This window comes from Manis javanica, chromosome 3 (assembly GCF_040802235.1).
Source record: "Manis javanica isolate MJ-LG chromosome 3, MJ_LKY, whole genome shotgun sequence".
NCBI lineage: Eukaryota > Metazoa > Chordata > Mammalia > Pholidota > Manidae > Manis > Manis javanica.
In genome coordinates, this window is record NC_133158.1 from 71,411,774 (window position 1) to 71,429,211 (window position 17,438).

A 17,438-nucleotide genomic window follows, 5' to 3' on the forward strand; every position below is an offset into this window, starting at 1 on the left:
TGGCTATCATCAGAAAAAAGTTATTTTTGCAATTGTTGTCATTAGCATAGCTAGAGGTAGGGAGGTGACAGTGCAATTGCTGATGGACATGAGGTTGGGAAGCAGCAGGGATAACTCTTGCCCCATTAGAGTATAGTGTGGGCCCTGGAAAAGGACAAAGTTTTACTGAGGCTTCGGGAATGTAGAGGAATAACAGGGTGCTTGAGGTTGAAACACTGTACCAATGTGCCTCCCACCCCCACCAGGACCCAGTGATGTGGAACAACTTGCTGACCATAGACACGCAGGCACATTAGTTTACAATAGGGTAACCCGGTAACCTTTACTGAGGTAGGTTAAAATACAACTAGCATTCTGGCTGAACCTATAGAAAACTAACAGCTTCCACTGCAACAGGCATAAAACCCTAGACACAGAGACCCCAGGTGCAGCCTTGCCCCTCTCTGCACCTGTGGGGAGTCCCATACTTTCTCTTATCCTGAATAAAACTTTCTCTGTAAGTCTCTTACCTTGCTCATTCACGAAGGTCATCCCTCGACTCCATGAACAGGAACCATGGCATCACAAGGAGGGGAGCCAGTGTGGTCTGCTGGCTTTGATCCTCTCTGTCCTAGACCACGAAAGGAGGAACGGCATCAGCAGGAAGCTGGATGGCCAACTGGTAGCTGTTAATTGTCATGTAAGTCAAGGTCTACTGCCAAACCAAAATTGGGTTGACCAGTTGGTTAGGTATATCCTGAACCTTCAGGACCACTGACTACATCCCTTCCCTGACTCAGAGTCCTCAAGGAAATGCTGAAATGTGTGAGGTCTTCTCACTTGCCCAGAGCCAGGTTGTGTGCTCCTCTCCCTAGACACACCAGCTTGGTGCTGGGCAAGGAGTTTTGGGGACTGAGGCACTGAATTCCTTACACTGTCAATGTGTATTTACTTTGGTTCGATGGTCTATAGAAAGGTTGGGCTAACTTTTTCTGTGTAGCATCAGATAGTGCAGAGGGGGATAAATTCTCCTCTACCCTCTTAGGGTCTCTGGCTGAACCTAATAATTAAACTGACTTCAGACAGATTAACAGGAGTAAAGCATACACATTTTACTGAAAGTTTTCATGTTCACAGGAGTCATCATAAGAGAAGACTGAAGTTGTGTCTAAGGCAGGAAGCTCTTATTATCTTTTAGACAAAGAAACAGTATGTCTGTGAAGAATCAACAGAGCAGAGAGGATTGGGCGAGGAGTAATATGTGGTGAAGAATTAACAAGGTTTGTTTGCACCGGCTTCTCGCCCTAACTTTCCTGTCTCTGGTGATGAGGATGTCTTCCTTCCTCCTGGCCCAGGGAGGGTACCATTCACGTGAGAGATTTATCTCCTGCTTTTAGGGACAAAGGACAAAGGAGGTGGGGAGAGCTGAGAGTGAATTTCTTGCCTCTATCATTTCCTCAAACTCACTGAGCTTAAAATATTTAATATGTTCAAGTGCTATGTTTTGAGTAGTGTGTCCTGAACCCCATGAATAGTAAGTATTTTTGGCTTTGCAGGTAATAGGGTCTCTAGCTCTACTCAAACTTGAAGTTGAAAGCATCCAGAGCCAATAGGAAATAAAATGGGAATGGCTGGATTTGGCCCACAGCCCATAGTTTGCCCATTGCTGGCCTGCAGCCTCAGGTGTCCGGTAATAGTCCATCATCTTTTCCTTCCATGTGGTCTGCTCCTCTGAATGTAGTGATGTGAATTTTGCACGTGACTTAATTTCTTTTGTTATCCAAGTTGCTCCCAAAAGAATTTGTTTTAACCTTTCTCATTAAAAAAAAAATTTCAGTGTGTCTTTAAGAGATAGAATCTCAAACACAGACATGGTATTTAGTTAGCAGAATACCTTTTAATCATTTTAAAGCTGAATCATATGTATTAGAATAAAGAAAAAATCTTACATTCTCTGTTATAGATAAGCAATATTGCAAGAGAAAAAATGACCTATTGAAAATCTATTTAAAGCCATTAGTTATTTCAAGTTTTAAGTTTTTATACTGACTTGTTCTGTTTTGTTTTGCATCTAGTTTCTTTTCTCAAACTGTATTTCACATTTCAGGAAAAGAAAGGAACTTCTTAGTATATTGGCCTGGACTTTGAGTGTTTCGTTTTTCATAAAAACATACTTGAGGGAGTTTTCATTTTAAAGATGTCTTGACTCTGCACAAAATGTGTCGATTGTCTAGTGGCCTTTTTCGAAGTCTGTATCATATTCAAGCCTCTCAAACCCGCAGTCCCATCTACTCGTCTACAGGCACTCACGAAGTTTCATCAGCGACTGAGGAAAAAGTACAGTTTGAAACATTGTTTGTTTGCTTAGTAGACTGTATCTCTGTACAGAGGATTTTGACCCCAAACTAGGGCTGCTTTAGTGTTTCTGTACAAGAAGAATCAGCTGTGGCGAAACGGAGAATCTGCCCAATATAAAATAGTCTCCCAGGGTCTAGTGCTGCCGAGTGCGAGCGCCATGCATTAGTCTGCTCAGGCTGCTGCAACAGTGTGTTAAACAACAGAAACTTATTTTCTCACAATTCTCAAGGCTGGAAGGCCAAGATCAAGGTGTCGGCGAAGTTTGGTCACTTCTAAGCCTCCCTCCTTGGCTTGCAGGTGGCCACCTCTGCGCTGTCTCCTCATGTGGTCTTTCTCCTGGGCATATATTCCTGGTGTCTCTTTGTGAGTCTAAAGTTCCTTTTTTTTATAAGGACGCCAGTTAGACCCACCTTAACAGCCTCATTTTACCTTAATTTCTCCTTTAAAAGGCCCTATTTCCAACCAAATACAGTCACATTCTGAAATAGTTGGGGTTAGGGCTTCAGCATATGAATTTGGGGGTGTGGGGAGTGGGTCACAGTCAGCCTGTAAAAGTCTCTATTAAGTTTGCATACTAGCATCCCTATAGGATTCTGATCTGGGAACTGAACAAAAAGCCCAGGACCTCAGGATAGGCACGAGAAGCTAGCCTCAGCTTATGAGAGCCAGGGATATGGGGTTAGCAGAGGAGAGGTGCTAATTCTGGGTTCTGGAACCAGAAAGAGTTACTTCCCTTACATTTCCCTAATTACTTCTGAGACCACCCCACCGATAGGGAGAAACATGGCCATAAAAAGTGGCCCCTCTACTCCTGCCACCCAGTTGGAAACTGACCCACACTCCTCCTCCTCTGCAGGCTGTAGCCTTCCTGAGGGTCCTTGAGCTCAGAACACAGGCTCAATGACAGTTCACTGTGGAACCTAATGCTGACCCAAGAGGAATATATTTTTGCTGTTTGTGATGACAGACTCTATGAGGCAGAAGAATAGAAAAGTTCTTCTCTCCTCTGTCTTGTCTGTCCAGCCACTAGGCCCTATTTTATAGAGCAAGCGTAACAGGGCGTGCGTTAGTTACAGCAGTTAAACTGTCCTGACTTAACAACCACCAAATCTCAGTGGCTCAAAACTATCCAAGTTTATGTTTGCATAACATCAGTCCAGTGTGGGGGTGGGATGGAGAATGGACCACTGTTCTTCAAAGTCATTCCAGAACCCGGGTTCCTTTCATCCTGTGAGGACGTGATCTTCCCTGTGTGGCCACCAAGTCTGCATTAGATGGGGGAAAGGGGGCGCAGCATCTCAGAAGTAAAAACGCTGCAGGGGCAGACTGGAAATCCTTCTGCTCCACAGCCCATTGGCCAGAATTCAGTCACGAGGTCCCAGATGAATAGGGAGAAGGCTGGGAAATGACTGCCGTAGGTTTCCCCGTTTGTTATATTGCCTTCTTGAACACACATCTGCTGTCTAAGTTTCTGTCACTGCAAATATGGTTTCAGCATAGAGCTATGAAGGAATATTGATGTAATTCAATATCACATAGCAGTTGGTTTTCTCACCCTGTCCTTGGTACTAACCTCCAACTCCTAGAGCAAGATAACCAAGTTATTCCAGGAGAGTTAAGCAACTATAGCCCAATTATAAACAACTGTAGATCAGTATTGTTGGTGCTCAGCACCTGTCCCAACCTGGGTATCTCTTGCTTTAATCAAACTTGTTTCGCCATGGAAAGTAGTTAGAATATTATGGCTGTCTGAAAAAGCCTTGTTCCTTCATCCTTAGCCATTCCAGGAAATCTAGACTGTTTGCCCTAGATTGTCTTTTATGGAGTCTTAGATAATGCTAAGGCTGCCCTACAAGAACCTCAAAAAATATTGTGGAACTTTCCTTGATTCTTCTGGGAAATGGGCCTGAGAATCTTAGTCTGCTATGATTGACACAAATGTGCTCTAACCTAACCCTTCAATCTTTATGATTTTTAAATGAAAACTCTTTAAACTCATTTTGTTGATTGCCCAGGGTTTTTCTTGAATTTTAATTTTTTTCTGTTTCCTAAAGTGCTGTGTACACAGCAGGTAATCTTTCTTAATTTGGGTGCATGATTCTTTTCCCGTGAAAGTTATTTTAAAATTAGGAGGAACCAGCCGTGTGCTATTGACTCCCTGCAGTCTAGTCTGGATTCTGAAACTAGAAGCAGAATTGAGACGATGCAGGTGAAGAAGAACATGGAAGGGGACCTCAATGAGAAGGAACTCCAGCTTAGCTGTGCTACCTGGCAGGTGTCAGAGGCAACCAAATTCCTGGGCCATGTTCAGATTCAAATCAAGGTATTCTCCAGTTGTAATCTGGGGTGGGAGGGCCTCTGCTTATGGAAGCAAACCAAGTGACAGATTGTGTTGAGCAATAAAAGTGAAGACAGCAGTTTAATCCTTCAAGAGAGGGGGAACATGCTTCTTTTCACATTGGTGGAGCTTATGCACATGTCCTGTGTGCCAGTGATCTCAGGGGTCTGCACCCCAGATCTGTACTTTCACAGGACCTTTAGGGGTGGCTAGATGACAGCACACAGATGAACAGTGCCTGAAGGAGCAGGTGGCTGTGGCTGAGTGGCACAGCTCTCTTCTCCAGTCTGAGGTCCTTGCAAGAGCAGGCAGAATAGGGGTGCGGGCTGATGGAGGAAGAGCTCCTGAAAGCCATGGAGAGAATCCATCTTTCCCATACCCAGGTGGGGCCCATAAACTCTTCCCATTTGCTGTGTCAGCTGGGTGAAGGCGGCAGTGCCCACACATGCGTCAGCCTCGGATCGCACAGCTGCCACATCAAGCCTTTGAGGCACAGAGAGTGCCTGTGGCACCAGAGCAGTGGGCACATGTTTCATTCATTCCCTAGTGTATCAGTTCCCTTGTGCTTCTGTGACAAAGTACCACAAATTGTGTGGTGTCAAACAAATTTATTCTTAGTTCTGAAGGCTAGAAATCTGAAATCAAATTGTTGGCAGGGCCATGGTCCCTCTGATGCTCATAGGTGAATCCTTCCTGTCTTTCCTAGCTTGCTCTGGCAATCTTTGGTGTTCGTAGCTTGTGGATGCATCACTCCAGTCCACCACCTCCACAAGACATTCTCTCTATGTGTCTTAATAGCATCTGACTTCTGTGAGTATGTTTCTGTCTAGATTTCCTCCATTAATTAAGGACATCAGTCATATTGGATTAGGGTCACCCTTAATGGCCTCATTTTAACTTGATTACCTATGTAAAGACTGTAAAGACCCTGTTTTTAAAAAAAATAATGTTTGATATCTTGATATGGGTGATGGTTACATGTCAAAATTCATCAAGCTATATATATATACTAAGATTTGTGCATTTTATTGTATGTATTATATGTACTGTATGTATTACACTATATATTGTATTATGTATATTAGTATATATATATATACATACACATACATATGTATATACATATGTATGTATAACCCTATTTCAGCATAAGATCACTGAGGTACTGGGATTGGGAATTCAAACTTTTTTGGAGGGGACACAATTTGACCCATTACACTATGTCTGGAAGAATTGACTATCAGGACATTCACAGCCAGGGTGCTGGGGAGAGAGAGACAAACACCCCCTAGCATTCCAGAACTACTTGCCTGCCTCTTCTGTTCCCTTGAAACATCCCAGGATTTTAAAAAGTACTCCTGACTCAGAGCCAGGAGATTTCTAACTATTATGAGTGTCTTCTGACAATCTGATGAGCTGCAGGATTCTGACTTCTCAGGGGAGGTTATGTAGGTGATACGAAGCAAGAATTCTCAAATCCTTTGCCATTCATAGCATCAGGAGAAACCACTGTGGCTAGGACAAATGTGTGTAAGAAATACGTCACTCCACAATCATTTTTAGGGCAGCCACTTTAACCTGGACATGCGTACATGATATAGACACAGAATGTCTCCACTGTCATAGAGAAGTGAAGACCTAAGTGAGCAGCCCGTAGTGCACGGCTGTGAGGACAATGATGGAACAAGCCCTTCCCTGAAGGCAGCCTTCCTGACAATCCCAGACTGAGGCAGCTGCACAATATGCTGGAGCTGCGTCATGAAGGACATGGAAGAAATCAGCCAGGGAGAGAAAAGTAAAGGGCCAGAGGCATGAGGGAAGAGGGAATTTGGGATGTTAGGGAAATCGATATACTCACTAGAGCATGGTGGGGTGTGGAGTAGGAGAGATGAGCAGAAATAATGCTAAGAGGCAGGGAGAGCCAGATCACCAGAAACCTTGAGTCTGAGTCTGATGGAGTTTGAATTCTATCTTACAGCTAGTGGGGATCCCGTGAAGAATTTTAAGTAACTGAGAGTGAAATGATCAGATTTGCATTTTAAGAAGTTTGCTCTGAGGATTGCCGTGAAGGATGCATTAAAACAACAAGGGGCAGAACTCCCATGCTCTGGGGTATTTAAAAGGGCTGTGATTATTTTGGTTGCCATGGGGGCTGGGAAGTGCCACTGACATATAGTGGGCAGGGTCCAGAGATGCTAATACTCCTGCTGGTGAGAGATAATCCCCTAACACAAAGAATTGCCCCTCCCAGAATGCCAGTTGTGTCTCCATTGAAAAATACTACAGTAAGAGGGAGTATAAACCAGAGATGTATGAGCTGCAGGCATTGCATCTAATTCGTGCCTACAGTTTGACTGTTGTGTCCGTATACATGACATAATCCTGTTTGGATACCATGTAGTATAGAACAAATAGGCTGTAGGTTATGCATAACTCCCAGCAGGCTAATTCATGTCAACATTTTCTTTCTCTCTCAAGAAAGCTCATCTATTGTGGAGTGATTGCTTAACTATATGGAATTATCTATACTTTCATAAAGTAGAATATTGAATTTTTAAAAAGTAAACCATCAACTATCTGTAGTACTTAATAGCTATTAGTAACAAACCCTTTGCCATGTACCTTATAACTGATAATGCACCAATGGGTCAAAAAAATGATGAAAAATAACTAGCCTAGGGACAGATGAGGACATCATCCAGAGCAAAAACAGGAATAGAAAGGAGGAGATGAGTTTGAAAAAGCAAAAGATGATGAGGCAGTAGAAGCCTGGTCTGTAGGCAGAGTTCCTGAAACTTTAGGTGATTAAGTGAAATTGCCACAAAAATACAAACTCTCAGATCTCATCCCAGACCTACTGAGTCAGAATCTCTGCAGTGGGACCCAGGAATCAAATGAGTTTTCAAGTGCTGCTTCTGGGACAGAGACTCCCCTTTGACGGGCATTATCTAGGTGATATTACATTGCTCATAAGGACCTTTCCCCAAGCCTAACTATGCAGACATCTTGACATTACTAGAATGTTATCGATCTTTTGGTAACATAACTAACCTTTTATGGAACCATCTTTACCTCTTCTGCATTCCCAGACCTCTAGCCTTAGAATAAACATACAAAGTCAAACTTACCTTTGGCTGATTACATGTGTCATTTTGCAAACCCAGGCTGTGACAATCTAGATTGCCGTTTTGCACAATACCCTGTAATACCCTTCCTCCACAAAGAACCAATTAAAGAGTCATTCAGCTTGAAAAGGTTTTAACCATTATCATCCTAGCAGATTTTAAATGATTCCATGTGTAAACAAATCAGTATTGATAGTTGCACCTTCCTTTACAAAGAAAGACTGGGCAGTAAGCATCTAGAAAATATTCCAGGAACATACTTATCCCCTCTTTCCCAAATGCACCCTCCCAAGGGGAAAGCCTGGGGGTGCACAACAGAACACTGCTTTCTGTAAGGACAGAGGAGGGTAGTCTTGATGAAGATGCTTCATGCCGTCCAGGAAGCAGGGTAGAACCTGTGTGGTTGGAATATCTTTCTTTCTATTTCTGAGGCTCAGTCCTGCCACTGAGAGAGGCACTAGCTAGCGGGAAGTGAAAGGACAATAAGGAGAAATCAAAAATAGGAAGCCTGTGCCTTTTATATACCCTCTCTACGCTAAGGTTTCACACCCTCAGAAAAACTGTGCTTCAAACATGGACTGAATAGTGGCAACAGGAGCTCCAGCCTCTAGTGTCACAACCCAGGAAGAAAAGAAGTAGGTGGGACCAGCCGCCGAACACAAAGAATCCTCCGATGTGCTGGGGGCTTCTAAGTGCTGGGGGATGAGGCTCATTCAAACTACTCTCCCCACCTCACTGCCAAGTCAGCTAGAAGGGAGGTACATAAAGAGGAGCTTTGTATTTTTTATCTTGAGCAGCATGCTGGAAACTGATGTATTTCCCAACACCCCTACCCGCCAAATGTCTGCTGCTGACCTTGACTTCTGCTCTGGGATACTTGCTTATACCACATCAAAAAGCAGGAAAACGTTCCTCAACAAGTTGAAAACCAAGCACACTTTGGGGCTTCTAGGTTATCCAGATCCATTTGCACTTCCTGATTCAGGTTTCCATCTCTTTAGTACTGAACTGTAGCTGAAATCCTCTCCATACAAACAGACCTTTGATAGCAGAGTAGAGTTTCCTAACATGCCTCCTGGGGTTGGAAGCATTGCTTAACTGAGTATGGCTGACAAGAATAAAACTCATTCCTGGCCCGAGTCCACTCCCATTGCATGTCCTGAGCAGACAAACTTGCTTCTGCGACCCTGGTCTCAACCAGCCTGATGAGAGTGCTACTTTTCCTTAGAACATGAGGGTCCTCAGCCAAAGGAAGAAACTGGAGGTTGATACTGCCAGGATGCAGAAAGGAGCCGAAGAGTTGGTGCAGGGCTGTCAAAATGCAGAAGAGACGGCCAAGGGGGCAGCCTCCGAGGGGGCTTCACGGACTGCTCGCTCACTCCTGTCTTCCAGAGCTGACCGTAGCAGTAGCCAAGGGACAGAGGCAAACCTGCAGCCAGAAAGGATCCATCGGTTCTCCACATAGCCCCGAGGAGATGAGCTGACCCCTCTGCTCCTCTGTTTCTGTTTGAAAAATTAAGCCAATTAGCTCCTCCCCTTCAGCCTACTCAGCTAATGTTAAGGAAGGGTTGAATTGCTGTAAGCAAAGCTTGTGAAAATAAGAGATTTTTTAAAAATGTTAAGCCTCTTTCCATACTGTAAATCAATATATCTAGTGTCTAAAAACAATTCTTCCTGTGCTTCCTTACAAATAGCTATTTTTCTAGGGTCTGAATGGTTTGCTGATGTGTAACAGGGCTTATTTCACGAATTTTTTACAATCCATACTAGAGTAGCAGCTTCAGGTTGGTAAAGATGGGCTTCGGGCCTGGCATACTTTCTTTATTAGCAAGTTTAAAATTGTCCATGGGGTGCACGAAGCTCAGGGTTGGCTGCCGGCCTTGAATGAAACTGTGGGAACTGGAGAACAGCCACCCTCTGGGCCCCATCCCCTCCGTGGGCAGATGCAGCCCTTCTCTCGAAGGGCATGGCAGGCAGCAGGTGACACTCAGCAAAAAATGAGCAGAAGGAGGCTGGAGGGGAAAGTGTGTGTGCGTGTGTGTGTGTGTATGACTCAGCCTTGCAGGTCCCAGGCTTGCTGAGCAGACTGTGGGCTTGGTTTCAGTCTCCACTCACTCAGCCCATCAGGTGATTTTGTATAGCCCATCAAATACATAACTATCTGTGGCAGCTCTGACCTTGCTGTGTGAATGGAAGCTAAAGAGTGTGGGCATTGGGGAGACAAGATAATTAGATTTTACATTAGTGATTTTAAAATTCAAAAGATGGTGAGAGCTGTGTCTTTATTTCCCTGAGTTATTTTGGCCCTTAGGGAGCTAAACAAAACCTTTGTACCAAATCCTAGTTACCAGGTCGCTGAAGCCTCCAGCCCCCTCTAAGAATAGAGAAGCATGCCTATCACTCGGCCATTTTGTAGCAAGGTAGACACTTCTGTGCTCTGATGGAAAAGAGGTGTGTGAAAAATTGAAAATGTTTGATGGCCAAGGGAAAAATAAATGCTTCACATGCATGAAAATCACAGAGAGAGAAAGGAATAAAACGAGTGTCTACCCCAGCCTGGCAAATTTATGCAGTCACACATTATGAAGACTATCTGCTTTACCTTGCCTTTATAAGATTTTCTCGACAGTGTTGAAATAAGAACCATTCCCTCCTCCCTCATCCTCCAGTTCTCTAATAGTTCAGCTCTGAGTCCCAACCCCACACAGCAGAACCGAGAGTTGCCTCAGTAATTCATTCTTTGCCCTCACCATCTGCATAGGCGTCTCACACTTAAATTATACAGATGGTTGGTAACCTGATAGACACAGAAGCTTTGGCTCAGAAGGAAGTGTTTTTACATTAAACACACGGAAAGATTCATGAAACAGTTCTTAATAATCTCACTCTACCACCAAGCCCTTGCACATGTAGCCAAAGCCAAGAGCAGACTTCACAAGCAAGATTAACCTTCCTTGTGCCAGATTATTGGCACTGAAAGCATCTGTAGCTGCCAAATTCCTGGAGTCTAAACTTGTTTGCAGTTGTAAATTACAGAATTATAGATGTGAGATGTGAAAAAGATTATCACAGGCCCTCTTCTGCACTTCCCCTGCTGCACGATGTTACAGGACGTCTCTGTGCCTCAAGTCAGAGCTGCTGCTTGCGCTGGTCATCTCGCTTCCACTACAGGTGTTGTGTGATGTTCCTATGGGGCTTATCTTTGGTCTGTTTCTACCATCCCTCACCCCAGTCTCTTCAGTAGCTGCTGCTGTCTTGATTGCTTCATCATGAACAAACCTGAGGGTGGCCAAGTTTAGGGAGACAGCTATGGGAAGAGATTAAATATACAGCAGAGGCGAGGCATGACGTCTGGTCAGATCAGGGACTGAAGATGGTGCAAAAAAATGTTAAGATCAGTTGTCTGCTGGGTTATTTCAGTTCCTTCCCTTCTTTTTTTAGGCAGCAAACGTATGAGAAGAACTAAAGAAAGAACAAGACACCAATGCCCACTGGGAGAGGATGAGAAAGAATAGGGAACAAAGACTTATAAAAGAAGACCGCACGAAGCTGAACAGACTGCCCTGGATGAGAGCAGGAAACAAACCCAGAAGCCAGAGTCCAGGGTAGGAGTTTGTCTGGGTCATCACAGGGTCGTGACAACTCCCAACTCTCGGCCTTATTGTCCTGGAATTTCATATCAGATACTCTCTACCTCTGTCCTCATTTTTACTTTCAGCACTTTTAGATCTTGGAGAGGGTCAGATCTCAGTATATTCATTCATTCTTGTGATGTTGGGCCACCAAGGGGGACTTCTCCTGTATTGGATGAGATCTGCCTTCCCTTTACTTGCTGAGTGGGAGCACATCAGTTCCTTCTTCCACAGCAGCTCCTAGGCTCCCTGCAGCCAGGGCTACCCGCTGGGCCCACACACACTCCCACAGGCTGGCTTCCGTGACTTTGCTCTCCTTCCTTCCTCTGCCAGAGAATGCTCATTGCCTAACAGTCAGGGAAAGGAGATGGGGAATAGCTAAATCAAAGATCAAGAAAGACTTAGTGAACATAACATAAGGGATGCAATATATGATGAACTACCTGCCTTCAGGGAGCCTAATGACAAACGAAAAACCTATCTTGAAAACAGGGTTTTAAAAATTATTGAATCAATTTCAGTGATTATGTACAGGTTGTGTGATAAATGCGGAAAGGATGGGAAAAGTATTTGACTGGATTTCATGGCTCAGGAAGGCCTCCGAAAAAGTATTGCCTTTGCTCATTTATAGTATCTACATACAGTGGAACACCAGTGCATATTTATGTACCAACACACAGCCATGTAATCATGCTGATCAAAAAGGAATGAGCAAGAGCTCTGTAATATGTTCTGGAGATTGGGCCTCATAGTATAATGATGATAAAAGACATGGGCAACGTGTAGTGTATAACACTTTTTGAGCAAGAGAGAGGGGCAAATATGAAGACATGTACACACATACATTTGCTTATATTTTCAAAAAGAAATGTTGACAGGATACAACAAAAACTAATAAAAGTAGCTATGCATAGGAGGAGAGCATAACAATGAAAATTAGACTTTCTGAATGCACTTTGTTTAATTGTTTCAAGTGCAGAATCACATCAAACATTTACATGCTTCATATTAAAAAATAAGTTTAAATAGAAGAGATAAAATAAAGCAGCTCCTAAAACTTTGACACAAATGGAAACATATGAAGTGAACTGTATACCAAGTTGGGGGCATACAACGCAAGAACTATGCCCAGTGACTTTTCAACAGTTGAATTCAACAACTATTCAATGTTTGTATATCCTTCCTGGAATATATATACCTAATGAGAAAAGAGAAAAACAGCAAAGGAAACTGCATTTATAGTTTCAAAAATAACAATATCTTATCATTGCTACTAGCACTAAGAGTGATGTAAGTATTTATCTGACACATATAAGAACTAAGATTTTTAGTATGAGAAAAAACATACAGGTAAAAAAATAAAGAACTTAGAACATGCCTTTTTCCCCTAAAAAAAGACACAAATGATACTAGTACTCCCAACTCAAATTTAAGATAGCGGGATTTTATTTTATTTCCAGTTGCTCTTTATCTACTGTTTAATGGCCTAAAATCAATAATCAGCAGCAATGAGCTCCTGAATGTCAGATAATACTAAGGAATTATGGCTAATTTTTAAAAAAACAATCATAATACTTACATTGTCTATTAGAAATACATAAATAATTATTTACAGATAGAATTATATGATGTTTAGGATTTGCTTTAATCAAGCAATTTTTCCTGACGTGTTTTAATCACTTTAAAAAACACCCCACAACAGAAACAATGAATACTGAAAGGGGGCTCTTCATGGCCTCATGACACACCTGACAGAACTGTGTGTTAGGTTCCTATTAGGGGGTCCAGAAGGTTTTTGTAATGGGCTCCATCCATAAGGAACTTGCACACGGGCTAATCACCACCCCCCACCCCCACCCCACACGGAGAACAAGGGAGACAGTGTGGCTGATGTAGAGGGAGGGAGGTGAGGGCAGCGGGAGATTAGGGCAGACCTCATAAGCACGTTCATGAATCAGGGCGTTGGACTCTGCTGTTGTAAAAGGGTCATCAGGAAGGCCTCACTGGGAAGGTGGCATCTGAGTCAAGATGGCTGGGGGAGTCACTGGATATCTGGGGGAAGAAGTCAACACTCCTCGTCCATCAACTCCCTACCCCTTTCCTGCTGCTTTCTTTCCAAATCTCTTATGACCATTTAGCAGTGTGTATTTTATTGTGTTTTACATTAAGTGTGTTTTACCTCATTAGAATGCACACTCACACAGTGGAGAGATTTTTGTTTCATTCACTGCTGTATCCCTTATCCTAGAATCTAGTGTGTATTAGGCATCAAATATTTGTTGAATGGCTGTTATGCTATCCTTGTTTGTGTAACTCTATATGGCTACTGACACTCTCCCACAAAGCAGGACTGCAGGCTGTGTGTGACATATGGGTGACACAGACTCAGGGTCTGATTTCTTTAGTTTCAGCCAAACATGGAGAAAGAAGCTTACGATTAGATAGTGTATTGGCTGAATCCTTGCAGTGCACTGTATACAGCTGATGCTCCCTCTATACTTACATGCACTCATTGTGCTTTTGTAATTTAGGAGGGGAAGTTTACCACCTCTGCATGGATTAGCTTTTCACACCCTTCAGAGTCTAAACAGTCCTTTTGTGATCTCACACAGTTCAACCAAGTCACTCTTGGTGAAGCAGTTTTCCCAGAGAGTGCCCTGTTTAACCACTGCCAGAAAGAGAGCAGATACATCTTGATGATTTTGCTCTATTTCAATGATCATGCCAATTGGCAAATGCAATATCTGCCGGCTTGCTTGCTGCCAGCCTGTGGTCTGAGGTCATGGTTTGGATGCAGGTTCACCAGATGGAAGGTGACCTGGAGGTCAAAATCTGTCACAGCACAGAGAGCCCAGCATAGAGCCAGCAGACGTGAGCAATGCATCAAAGAGCTGACTTAGCAGATAGCCCAGGAAACCACCCCGTTTGGCTGGCTGAGCTCTACACTGCAAAGATGTGTTCCTTCAAGCCTGAAATGGCCTTCTAGGTCTCCTACTGCTCTCTCTCCGTCTAGGCTCGCCCTCAGTGGTAGACACTGACTCACAGTTCCAGGGCTGCTGGGCTGGTCCCTTTTTAGAGCTCTCAGGAAGCAAAATGTGAGTGGCAAGTTGCAATTAGAAGTGAAAAGCTATTTATATTGCCCTTATTTTTTCACACATAATGTCTGCAGCACTTTCAAAGAGATGCTTTCCTGTGAGAGGCTGAGTGAGAACAGTGTGCAAATGAAGTGACTGGCAGAGACTTGGGGTAGCAACTCAGCTGCAGGTTCCACGGGACACTGATGAAATTGCAGCGGGAATATCTCCACTCCTATTTCCTAGTTGCACGAACACTCCAGGCCACTGAGGACTCTGGTCTGCTGCCAGGTGGAAACATAGCAAATGCCAATAGGAGGCCTCCATAGCTTTCTGACTCTGATTTCCTGATGACTAACATTGGTCTCAAACAAATCAGTGAAACGAGGGGGCAGATTTCTTACTAGTAATGAATACATTTCTAAAGCAATGATATAACCTTCACTTCTATGTTAGTCTTCCAACCTTCCTTCCCTTTTCTCCCACTGGAGTAGACTGTAGATTCCATCAGAGCAGAGGCACTGGTGTTCGCCATTCTCAGGCCCAGCATCTTCTCACATAGGAGGTGTGCATATTCAGTCATTGAACACATGTCAAAGGTCACTTTCTAGCCCTCTCCTGCTGCACAGTATAGCTTATTCCAGTGAAAAGGCAAGTTCATTCCAGGCACCCACTCTTCCAGCAACTTGGGCAGTTCTAATGCAAGATTTGCAGGTCCTGATTCTGGTTCCCAACGCTGCGTTAAGAGACTCAAAGTCTCTGTCCTCACAGCAGGCAGGATAGTGTTGATAAGAAAGCAGAGCACTTCAGACAAATCACCTTGAGCTAATTAAGATGAAATGAGCTGCTTACGCAGTGTTTCTTTACCGAATATGCAGTTCTGTTCTAAGACAAGTTAGTCTGACATTCTTCAGACCATACCAGGTACTCAAAGCCACTGAGGAGGGAGCCCGTGGTAGGTGTGGCTCAGGACGCTACACGCAGGCACATGAAAGTTGTGTGATTCTTCTCTTGTTCTGAGGAGCGTTGAGGAAGCCACCATGCTGAGGGAGTGAAATGCTGCTTGTTAATACGTCCGGGACAACCTTCTTTTTACTTTCCTGTCGATTACTCTTACTTTTTTATTCTGAAAACAACTTTATGATATAAGAAATCACCAAAGCTATAATATTTTTCGGTGTTCACTGTCCCAAGGAATGCATTCTTGTTCTATTGTACTTTGTCTGCTTCTTTGTAACATTGGTCTTAGTACTAGTAAGGAGGTATATTTCTTAATTTCTTCCAAGTGTCTGCACAATGATTAGAGTATATTTATTCAATTATGCAATGGTTTTCTGCCATCAAATCACCTATTAACACCTATTAGCACTATTTTAGGGGGAATGTTAGGCTGGGGCTCATAAGTTTCAGGAGATATTTGAGAGCCCTCCCCATTCCTTGATATCAAGGTTTTGAAATATTCAATATAGACTCTGAGTCATTCTGTTCTCCTTTAACATCAAAATAACTATTAGGACTATGAGGCAGGGTATTTGGGGATAGAGCATCATAGGTGCCAATTGAAAATGTCATTTTGAAAGGGACATAAATACTGGTTTCCTTTCCTAGGAAAAATTCTCTTCGAAGATCCTACTATAGTGGAAAGGGAATTAAATTCTATCCCATCCACAATAGTTTTATAGACGGTCCCTGCTGAACATTTATCCTCCCCTATATTTGGAATATATAACATTTGGAAAGTTATCCTATTTTCTCTCTTCAGTTCTAGAAAAATGTGCTGTGAGGCAGGATGTAAGATTAGGAACTTAACAATTGTTATAGAAAGTGAAGACAGTGTTTCTGCCCCCCACTCTCCATTCACCTGTTCCGTCTCACCTTTGACTGTTTCCTATTTTGAGGGCTCCAGGTGTAGGTGTTATTTCATCCTTAAAAATCTAGTTACAGATATGGTATCTCCATTTTTAGGGTTAAGGAAACAAAATTTGGTCTTGGGTGAGTTCTCCAGGAACCACATGCCAGGATGGAGTTAGAGGTACAAGGGAATTATTGAGGTAGCATGTGTTAAAGGTAAAGGGCAGAGGAAGCAGGATCAGACAGAGAAAGCCTTCAGAACACAGTGGGAGTCTGACACCTGTGGGAGGAAAGGGTGAAGGAAGTTGGGTAGACAGAGCCTCAGACTGTGGTGTGGCTCAGAGCAGGCCTCCAGCACATGCTGCCTGTAAAAGAGTCCCAGGCTAGGCAGAACTGGCCAGCCCCTGGCAACCGTGCTATGCCGTGCTACTGGCTGCGGGCTCCATGGGGAGGGTATGACCTGGGTATCAATGCTGTGGCAGACCCCAAAGGCACTGCAGCGGGAGATCTCCAGGACCTGCACGTCTCGCCACTAAGTGGGAAGTTCTTTTTTTGAAGGAAAACCTGAGCAGTGCACAACTGTGACTACCAGTTATTTAAGATCTCAGAGCTGAAATATGAACCTAAGCCTTACAAAGGCTTTGCCTTCCCAAGTGGGAGGTACCTCATTAACCTCTGTAAGCACTTCTAGCGTTTTTCAGTTTTCTTCTGTGTGGTCTCCTTTACCACACAGTAAATTTACTTATTTCAGTAAATTAGTTTTAAGCAATTAAACCTCTGTTGGTTTTTAGAATTTCTTACAAACACATAATTCTATGAATCTTCAAATTTCTTAAACATGAGAGGTAGAGAAAGAGGCAGATGAAAACACAGGATGATTTTATTTGAAAAATAGACTTGTCCCATTTCCTAACCAGGTTGTGCTTTACTCATTGGTTCCTGCCTTCACAAGCTTAAAATTAGTAATTGATTATCTACTGTAAGATTTTAAGTTGGGATCCGGAAGGAGATTCTAGGCAATAAAAACAACTTAGATAAACCTACATTTATTTATTTATTTATATTGAGATATAATTGACAC

General features: G+C 43.2%; 1 protein-coding gene across 1 annotated transcript in view; it reads left to right on the forward strand.

Annotated features, from left to right (window-relative positions):
- Positions 1–15,553, forward strand: part of MYH15 (myosin heavy chain 15) — a 113,499-nt gene extending 97,946 nt beyond the window's left edge. Inside the window, 9 exon segments of the mRNA XM_073230461.1 lie at positions 4,468–4,660; positions 4,870–4,909; positions 4,912–4,960; positions 4,962–5,058; positions 9,029–9,157; positions 11,242–11,326; positions 11,329–11,405; positions 14,230–14,280; positions 14,282–15,553. Coding sequence (XP_073086562.1) covers positions 4,468–4,660; positions 4,870–4,909; positions 4,912–4,960; positions 4,962–5,058; positions 9,029–9,157; positions 11,242–11,326; positions 11,329–11,405; positions 14,230–14,280; positions 14,282–14,332 — 772 coding nt within the window. The 3' untranslated portion in view covers positions 14,333–15,553.
- The last annotated feature ends 1,885 nt before the right edge of the window (positions 15,554–17,438 follow it).